The sequence below is a fragment of the Panthera uncia genome (assembly GCF_023721935.1).
Source record: "Panthera uncia isolate 11264 chromosome B2 unlocalized genomic scaffold, Puncia_PCG_1.0 HiC_scaffold_24, whole genome shotgun sequence".
Classification (NCBI taxonomy): domain Eukaryota; kingdom Metazoa; phylum Chordata; class Mammalia; order Carnivora; family Felidae; genus Panthera; species Panthera uncia.
The window spans coordinates 14,795,849-14,805,453 of NW_026057580.1; the positions used below are offsets into that span (position 1 = coordinate 14,795,849).

Consider the following 9,605-nt stretch of genomic DNA (forward strand, 5'->3'; position numbering starts at 1 on the left):
AGGTATTCGATTGCCGAGCCTTAGTGCCCTCATCTGTAAAATAGGGGTGTCAGTACCTTTCCTTTCTATTGTAAATTGTTCAGAGAAATCTATGAAAAATAAGATATGAAAATGCTTTGTCAACTATAAAGTGCTCTCTAAAGGTGAAATACCAAAATATTTGTTTGCAGCCTAAGTGGATTCAAAATGACTTCGTCATTCAAAGATGTATATGCATATATGTAGAATATTCATAATCGCTTTGAAATACGCACTAACTTCTTTGGTTAATCTTTCAGACCCCTTGGTCACTGGTGTTCTGGCTTACTTATGAAAAAATCAGAGAGATGAGTGGAGTCAGTCCATTTTAAGCCCTTAAAGATACAGTGTTCAGTATCATTGAAATATGGGCACCTACAACACACACCCCTATTATTTCTACCTCTTTAGGAAGACACTGTACTCCACAGAGACTGTGATTTATAGGGGGCAGCACTTTATTTTTCTCTGGAAACCCAAGTTCTCTTTGACTCCTCTTTTTGTTCAAAAGCAATCTGGTTGGATTACACAAGGCCACCCAGTGAGACCCAGCACAGAATTTTCAAGAAGATTGAATCCTGAGCACTTCCCTTGGGCCAGAAGATTTGACCTTTGAGATGCTTTTCTGTGCTGAGGAGCCTACTTAGAGAAGTGCCACAAGGGGGCATCTCAGACCTGAAGTAGACAATAGGAATGTGGAAGAATACATACATACTTAGTGATTAAGAAATACATTGAAACTGTTGTATTTTCAGCTGAAACTCGGGGATTCATTTTTGTTGTTAACATGCACATATTGTAAATTAAAGGGAGGTGACTGAAAATTCATGAATAAACATTTTGAGTCTCCCTAGTGGTGACGGAAGTTGATGCACCTTTTCTTGCCAAGAGGACCAAAAAAACGTCAATTTGACATGATGTTTGGATTTCAAGGAAAGAAGCTCCTTTCTGTCAGTGTCCCATCTTTAGTTAGATCTGCGTTATTGGTCAGCACTCCACTGCACACGCTTAGGACTTCCTGCCAGCTACAGACCGAGTCTTGATGAAAGCAGAGAAGAGTGTCTGCTTCGTTACATATGCCATTGCGACCAGAGTTTGCTGCTTGCTCCTGAGAATCTCGATATATAAGAACATGCAACTTGTTTGATTAACGCTTAAGCGGACAGCTTAAGTTGCTTGAGTTGCTCAAGCTTAAGTTGCTTTTCATAAAGCAACTTGTTATTATCATTATCAGCCTTTGAATTTTAAACCGTGGCATTTTAAAAGCAAGGCTGAGATGATGTCAGCCACTTTTGACAAGCATCCTTTCTTATCTTCCCTTCCTTAACACTAAGGGCCCGAAGGAGAGATAACTAAGGAATCATACTGAAGCCGTCTCTGGCCTGAACCTTACTCCATTTTGTCAAAGCTTCCTGCCTAGTGAGAAGTATAAATTGCCTGTGATATATGGTTATGTCTCTAATCATCAGATCAAACCCTTTTTCTTACTTTATAAAGCTGAGAGATTTCTTCAGATTGACCTGTATACCACCTGCTCCCACACCCACAGACAGTGGGCATTTCTGGATAGATGGATACAGTTGTAGGTAGAGGCTATGACTGTCAACATAGGAAAACCCAAAACGCTTAGACCCAAGAAAGACAGTGGAGTTGACCAAACAGAATTTGTTGTCATGGACATGGGTGATGTTGAGCCACAAAAAAAAAGTTTACAAGTGCTCTGTGGTTGCACTAATGTATAATCACTGCCATTTAAAAGAGGATGTATACTTTAAATATATATTTTAATGTGATGTACGAATATGCAGTGGCTTATTGTTTTTCTATGAAATTTTCAGATTGTGGAGTTTAATCAAAATCTGTTGGTGGTCTACTTTTCCATTGCATCTGTCAATCTGTGTGAATTGAGTTGTTAAATATATTTAAAATAATATTGTGTTCTTAAATTCCCAAGTGTTCTGCATTGGGACCACTTTGGGGGACTCTTGGGTTTTCATGTTTTATAACTTTTAAAATTAAGTAAAGACTGGATCAAAATATGCAAACTGGACCATGAAAAGTTTGTTTAGCTTTATTCTTTGAGGGGTTTGGGGGTAAAAACACTGCTTAAGTACTGAGTACTATTCCTTGATCTGTGGATTCAACATGAATAATTGGAATTTTTAAACCTGAAGTGACTCCTTGGGATCATCTGGTTTAACCTTCTCATTGTACATGTTGTGAAACAGAGGGCCAGAGAAGTAGAGATGTTCATGCTCATAGGTCACTTGATAGCAGAGCCTGAATAAAAATACAGATCTCCTAATTATTACTATAATTGGCAGTTATTATATTCTAATTAGGTATACAGCAAATGCCTTATGTTATCTTCACAACAACCCAGTCCAGTGCTCTTGAATCTTCTAAAAGTAGATTTTTCTTTATGGCATTTTTTTTTTTGTCTCGTACATTTTAAATAAATTTGAATGGTCTTTAATCCAAATTTTAGAATGGAGTCACCATGCCTTATCTCGAGCATTAAGACCCTCCATAATCTGACCAAATCCTTTATATCCAACACATATGTCTCTTCCCATTTCATACTTTTCCAGTGAAGTCATTTTCATTAATGTATCTTGGAATTTCACTTTATTTATACCAACTTGAAATCATCTTGATCTGCTTCAAAATAATCCACAGTAAATAAAAAGGAATTAAAATTTCAGTAAAGACGTAACCATTTCAATCTCACTTTCTTATACTAATACTGTATGTAGTATTTATCTTCAGTATTGATAATAACTAACATTTAAGTTTGTTTCGCTTCTAGCTTCCACATTTTTCTCTTCCCAAATGATTTTCTCTCATTGAAAAATATATAGCGATTGTTAGTTACATACAATTCTTTGTTCTTTATACATATAAGTGAATTAGCATATATATCTAAAGAGAGATAACATTACTGAAATTTGATTTCAGTAAGGAATAAAGTATCTGTCAAGTGCTCCAAATCCTATTTGATTATAAGCCACTAGTGGTGGGGCCATGTCTTATTTTTATATACGTCTTTATGCTCATTGGCAGCATTTCTTTGCTGTGAGGTACTCAACAATTTTTTTTTTTTTACAGCTACAGATAACATAAATCAATTAATTTTGTCTTCATTATTTTAAGAATGTCCATCATAAGACTAGTCTGAAATTTCTTTCACTTTGCTAAGAAAAAAAGGAAACAGGGAGAATTTAATTTTAAATGTCAAAAAATGCTATTCTGCCATCATCTTCAATTTTTTAACCACAACATTTATTTACAGTCAAAATAGTTATACATGTTCTTTTCTGTTTGTGAAAACAGATTACCTCCACTGGAAAAAAAAATGTGTATTTTAATATATGAGGGTTAAAAATTGGGTGGGAGGAGGGAAGTATTCAATTCTCTTCTCCTCAGTTAAACTAGGATTCTTTAAAAATGATTACCAAACAAATATATGTTATTATTAAATGCCAGGTAATGTGGAGGAATGACTGAGCTTGAATTCTAAAGACCTATATCCAACTCAGGTTCTACTTATGACAAAGTAGTATAACTAGATTAAGTCCTTTCACTTCTCTTGATTTCCATTCCTTTATAAGATGAAGTGCTGGAACTCTAGAATCTTCTAGAATCTTAACTTGCACATACTTGAAGGGGGCCATTATATTGATGTCATGTGGAAAAAAAAAAAAAAAACAAGATTAAAAATTTGTTGGGATTTGCTTTTTCCTGAATTTGATTAACTTCTCATATTTCAAGCTTGGCTAAGGTTTACTCAGGCCTTAAAGTACAATGCAAATTTTTATATAGATGGCCTGCGTCACGGGAAAATCCTCCCTCACAGAGTGGCAGCCTCTTCTTCCTTTAAGCAATACTGGACATGTCACTCTATGTTCTTACCTTCAGCTGCTCCTCATACACACATAATAAAGGCAAAAATCTTTAATACCACGTCCGAGCCCCTCTCAATCTGACTCCAAGCCATTTTCCTAACCTTTGCATTTCACCGCATACCTGCACTCCACCTTCTTGCAAAGGCATTCCTCCACTTCTTTCTCTGGAGCTGTTCTTCACTTGGCCGCTTCTCATGCCACGTTCCCACTGTGTGCTCCCGTCACCACTGCCCATTCATCCTCAGGTTGGGGTTAAAGCCTACTTTAATATCTAGAATGACCTCCGGAGACTTCCACATTTGCAACACCTCTGTGCTCCCATTGCCTCCCCTCCTAAGAACACATGACTGTGTATATGGATTTATGCCTCCTTCCCCCGTACAGAATGAACTGCTTGCAAGCAAGGACCATGTAATACATCTCTGTTTCTCTTAAAACTCCAAATAGAAGCCACTCAGAAGGTATTTGTTGCATTCAGAGAATTTTTGGGGGGTGGAGAGAGAAAAACATTTATGCACACACAGGATTCTTTAAAAACGATTCCCCCAAAATATATATGATTACTAAATGCCAGGTCGTGTGGAGGAATGATTGAGCATCAATTCTAAAGACCTTATATCCATAAAAACTCATGTGTTGTTTTCCTCCTACCTTCAGAATAATTGTGTTGGGTCAGTAACACTTGATTTCATGAGATTCTTCACCAAACTAACTGTTTAGCTGCATTTTCAAAAGATCGTGTGTTTTTGAACGTACGTAATTATTACAATGTTTACGAAGTAGTCATCAGTTTAATAGCTATTCCACAAAACTCTAGGGTTTAACACAAAGTATTTGGTGAGTTAATAGTTAATAATGGGACAAGTTTATATTATTCATTTTTGAGTGTGTATGGAAATTACATCACTATTTTGGCCTTCGTTGGTGACATACAAATGCACATGTACCCGCTCAAGTGTTTTATTATTTCTGAATTTTGAGGAATACGTGATTATTTTTCTCTCCCCATACTTTACCCCCAACAGGCTGCTGTGATTGTCAACAGCAGCAGGAGCCACTTTGAAGGTTTGATAAAAGCAGATGAAGAGGCTTAAAGATGTCTGTTTGCTGAAAATATCTGGTAACAAACAGGAATATATGTGAGTAAATATAGCGCATTATTCTGATTTTTAAAATAAATGTTTTAAAAACGCCTGATGGGTTGTAAAAGGTTTTGTTGTGTCCTGGTGCGGCTTTGCCCTGGTGTTATTTTTAAATGATGATAATAAATTTAGAGATGATTTTTAAGTCTTAATCTGTACTTTTCACAACTGAAATAAAAACAGGCTTAATTTAGATGTCAGCTTTGAAATATTAGCAAAAAGGATGCTCACACCTTGTCACTACAAGCTTGTTAATTTATAATAAATCCAGCTCTGCCATTGACCCAGTTTTCCTATTAATTCGGTTCTGCTGGGACTAGAAAGGATATCTAATAAATTACAGTGATGGACATGATCACTGGCTGAGGATCGAAGGGGAAAATAACACTGGAATTCCTTGAAACATTGGAGAATCAGCTCTCCTTTTTAAATACCATATTTTACTTTGATTTCAAAATACTATTCCCTCCTGCTGCTTCCTATTTTGCAGTCTCTATTGGCTATTTCTTTGCTGCACAGTACTTAAATTTTGGTTCTTTGGGGTTCTGTTCTTGGCCCTCTTGCCAACTGTCACTCTCTCTGTCTCTCGGGAGAGTCCTGCAGTTCTGTGACTCCAGCTACTACACTTAGGCTGGGAATTCGTGAACATTTACCATTACTCAATAAATGGCAGATGCTCCCATCATCTGTCTTCCTGGTTCTTACTCGTTCTCAAGTTTCGATCATGTTCCCTCAGCTGCCAACTATATACCTCCTCCAGGAGGGCCACAGTCCTTGTGAGCTGAACTTTCCCAATATTACAACAGTACTTTTTGTACACATCCTTCCTCCCTGTCCTTTAAAATCTGGTCCTGCTCCAGGATTCTCTGTGGCACTAGAAACTCACCAACACAACCAAGAAACCTCAGGACAGCCCTGACTTTTTTTTTTTTTTTATTGTCCCAAATGCTTAAATCTGTTTATAAAAAAGACCACTACAGACCAACGTCTTTTATGAACATAGGTGCAAAATTCATGAGTACCACTTCATACCCATGAGGATGACTGTTAAAAACAACAACAGAAAATAACAAGTGCTGGTGAGAACGTGGGGAAACGTGGCTGATGAGAATGTAAAACTATACAAAACAGTGTAGAGGTTCCTCAAAAAAAAACTGAACATGGCATTATCGTATGACCCAGCAATCCGGGTCTAGGTCCCTACCCCAAAGAATTGAAATCAGGGACTTGAACAGCTACTTGCACACCAATGTCCATAGCAGCGTTTTTCACAGAGCCAAAAGGTGGAAACCCAAATGTCTGCTGACAGACGATGTATGAAGGGATAAACAAAATGTGGTGTGTGTGTGTGTGTGTGTGTGTGCGCGTGTGTGTGTGTGCGCGCGCGCACACACACACAATGTAATATTACTCCACCTTAAAAAGCAGGGGAATTCTGAGACATGCTGCAACACGGATGAATCTTGAAAACGTGGTGCCGAGTGAAGTAAGCCAGGCAGAAACGGACACAGACCGTATGATCCTACTTATGGGAGATAACCCGGGGTAACCGAATTCATAGAAAGGAGAATCGTGGTTACTAATGGGCTGGAATGGGAGAGAATGAGAAGTCTGTGTTTAATGGCTACAGAGTTTGGGATGAGGAAGACGTTCTGGAGATGGACGGTGGTAGCAGGAGCTTAATCCTCACGGCACAGTGGTCTGATTTTTTAAGCTCCCTGTCCAGCAGCAGAGCAATGCAGGGCAAATAAAGCTACCTCCCCCAGACACAGAAGAGGGGGGACATTGGGAACATCTGGAAGGATGGGAGGAACAGGTTCTCAGCCCATTATAGCCACATGATATGCCCTGACATTCAGGAGTCAAGGCACTGAGCCATGGAAGGAGGTTAGGAGACAAGTTCAACAGAAGACAGAAGTCATTTCCTCTATCTACAGCCCTGTGCTCTCTGTAAGGGTTTGGTTATACTGCTTGAGCTGAAACAGAGAATTGAAACCTCCATTATTCCGTGGGATGATCAAACAATTCCAGATGATAATAAGACCATTTTATAATGAACTCCTTCCTTCCACCATAAAGGACACAGTGCCAGATAATCTGCGTATTCTCTTGTTCAACATTTATTGCGTGCTGACTAAAAGTCCAGTACTGTGCTAGGCCCTGAGAATATAAAAAATGAGAGGAGTTCTTGCCTTTAAGAAGTTCATACCCGGGTAAAAAGGAGAAATAGTAAACAATTGCATGGTGTGACATCATATGTCACAAAAACTAAATGTAACAGAGGGGGCGGGGGACTAGCCAGTTCTGCCTGGGTGAATAGTAGAGTCACGAAGAAGAGACATTTGAGCTACATCTTGCTATATTTTTTTAACGTTTATTTTTGAGAAGGAGAGACAGAGCACACGCGGGGGCAGGGGCAGAGAGACAGAGACACAGAATCTGAAGCAGGCTCCAGGCTCTGAGCTGTCAGCACAGAGCCTGACGTGGGGCTGGAACCACAAACCGGGAGATCATGACCTGAGCCGAAGTCGGAAGCTTAACCGACTGAACCACCCAGGTACCCCTAGATCTTGCTAGATGTTTTTAAATCAAATGTTTTTCTTCTATCATGAATATAAAACATTACAGAAAAATTGGAAACCGAAACTGAATTGTCAAGGATGAGTTTATCAGATAAAAATCTAACTTCTTAAAGAAACCAAATGATTCTTGTATTTATTCATCCAGCAAGTACTTACTGTGTCAGCCCCATGTTAGGTCCCAGGAATGCAACCAACATTTATTGCCACAAGGAGTGTTTAAGTTGGCGGGATGCCAAAGTGCTCAAAGCCAACGGCAACACAATGTGAAAGTGCCATTAAAAAGTATGGGGGGAGAAGGCTGGGGGATACTCAGTCTCTAGTCCCCTCAGACTGAGGGGATGCTCATTCCCTAGAGCATGTGCCTCTTGATCCCAGGGATATGAGTTGAAGCCCCACCTAGAGCTTACTTTAAAAAAATAAATATTAAAAAAAAAAACTTGAAAGAAGTAAGCATGGGAGGTTTCGGCAGAAGGAGGTTACTTCTAACCTGGATAGATTGAAAACGCTGAGATTTAATAGCCCAGGATTATATTAAGAACTTTCTTGATTTTATTTACATTGTATTTGATGGTATTTATTTTTCTTTTTTCTTGTTTTAATTTTTTTCATGCTTATTTTTTGAAATAGAGAGCAGGGGAGGGGCAGAGAGAGAGAGAGAGAGAGAGAGAGAAAGAGAGCAGCACAGAATCTGAAGCAGGTGCAGGCTCTGAGCTGTCAGCACACAGCTGGGAGGGACCGGAGAACCCACAAACCGTGAGATCATGACCTGGGTGAAGACCCACCCTTAACCGACTGAGCCACCCAGGCGCCCCTTGATGATATTTCAAAATGTGAAGGAGTGACACGAGAAACTCCCACGAACGTGACTGGCTTTGCGAATGAACAAAAATCTATTCTAGGCATATGTCTGGGAGCTACTCACAGTCCCCCCGACCACCACCACCCTGCACTTTCCCCTTCCACTCCCTCCCCCTGCAGTCTTCTAAGGGTTATCTTGCTAAGATTTCAATGAGGGAACAGAACAAGAGGACAGCCAAGAGGTCCCCTGCCGTAGTAGATACAGCAAGATACCAAGCCGTGTTTCTTCCGTTCCTCTAGACCTCCTTTTGTTAAGTCCGGTTCTGCGCTAGCCCTGTGAGTAAAAGAATAAATGCCTGCAAAACCGAGAAGCCGGAATTAGGCCAAAAAAGCAGAGCGAGTCAAGCCCAGTAGCTGTGGGGAAGATGTAACAGTCTCCAGATACATTCATACTTTACTGTAACCCTCTTAACAACTTCATCAATTCAAGCTACTAAACAGGTTCAAGAAGAGGGTAAGCAACTTGCTCAACGTCACAACACCGAAAGGGGAATGGGCCGCACGCAAGCACCCCGCCCGCGGGACGCAGGGGCATCCCGGTCGGCCTCCGCCCTTGAGCCCCGGGCCCTCTGAGCGTTAGGCCCTAACGCCCAGGCACGTGCCCTCGGCGCCCCCAGGTCTCCTCCCGTTCCTTCGGAGCCTAGCATGGGCACACGGGGCTCCAGCAGCACTAGGTGGACGGCCAAGAGCCAGCCCCCCTTCGGTGTCGCCCCCCACCCCCACCCCGCCCTCCGCCAGGCCCGCCCACTGCGCCCTCCGCGACGGAAGGCGCTCTTTCGAGAAGTAGGTTGGATCGCGACCCCGCCACCGCGTGGCCCCGGGGACAGCCCTCCCAGCCCCTTCGGCAAACCCGCAGGCCTCGCCCCGCGCCGCGCCGCGGCCCAGCTCCCCCGCGCCGCGCCGCGCCCGCGGGCCCGGCCGGCCTCCCGCACCCGGAAGTGGGGCGCCGCGCGCTGCAAATGCCTGCGCGGCGCGACCGCGGCGGTTGGTCCCGCCGCCGGTCTTACCAGTCGGCGCGAGTCCCGGAGATCCGGCGTCGGGGATCTCGCCGTGGGGGCGCCTCGCCGGGCGTCCTTCCCGGTCCCTCTGTGCCGGGAGCC

General features: G+C 41.8%; 1 protein-coding gene across 2 annotated transcripts in view; it reads left to right on the plus strand.

Moving 5' to 3' along the window:
- Positions 1–2,831, plus strand: part of SLC25A27 (solute carrier family 25 member 27) — a 29,014-nt gene extending 26,183 nt beyond the window's left edge. Inside the window, exon 9 of one of the 2 annotated variants that reach the window (XM_049653753.1) lies at positions 279–350. In XM_049653753.1, coding sequence (XP_049509710.1) covers positions 279–350 — 72 coding nt within the window. Of the gene's footprint in view, positions 1–278; positions 351–529 lie in introns of those variants that run through there. The other variant, XM_049653751.1, reaches the window with a different exon arrangement.
- The last annotated feature ends 6,774 nt before the right edge of the window (positions 2,832–9,605 follow it).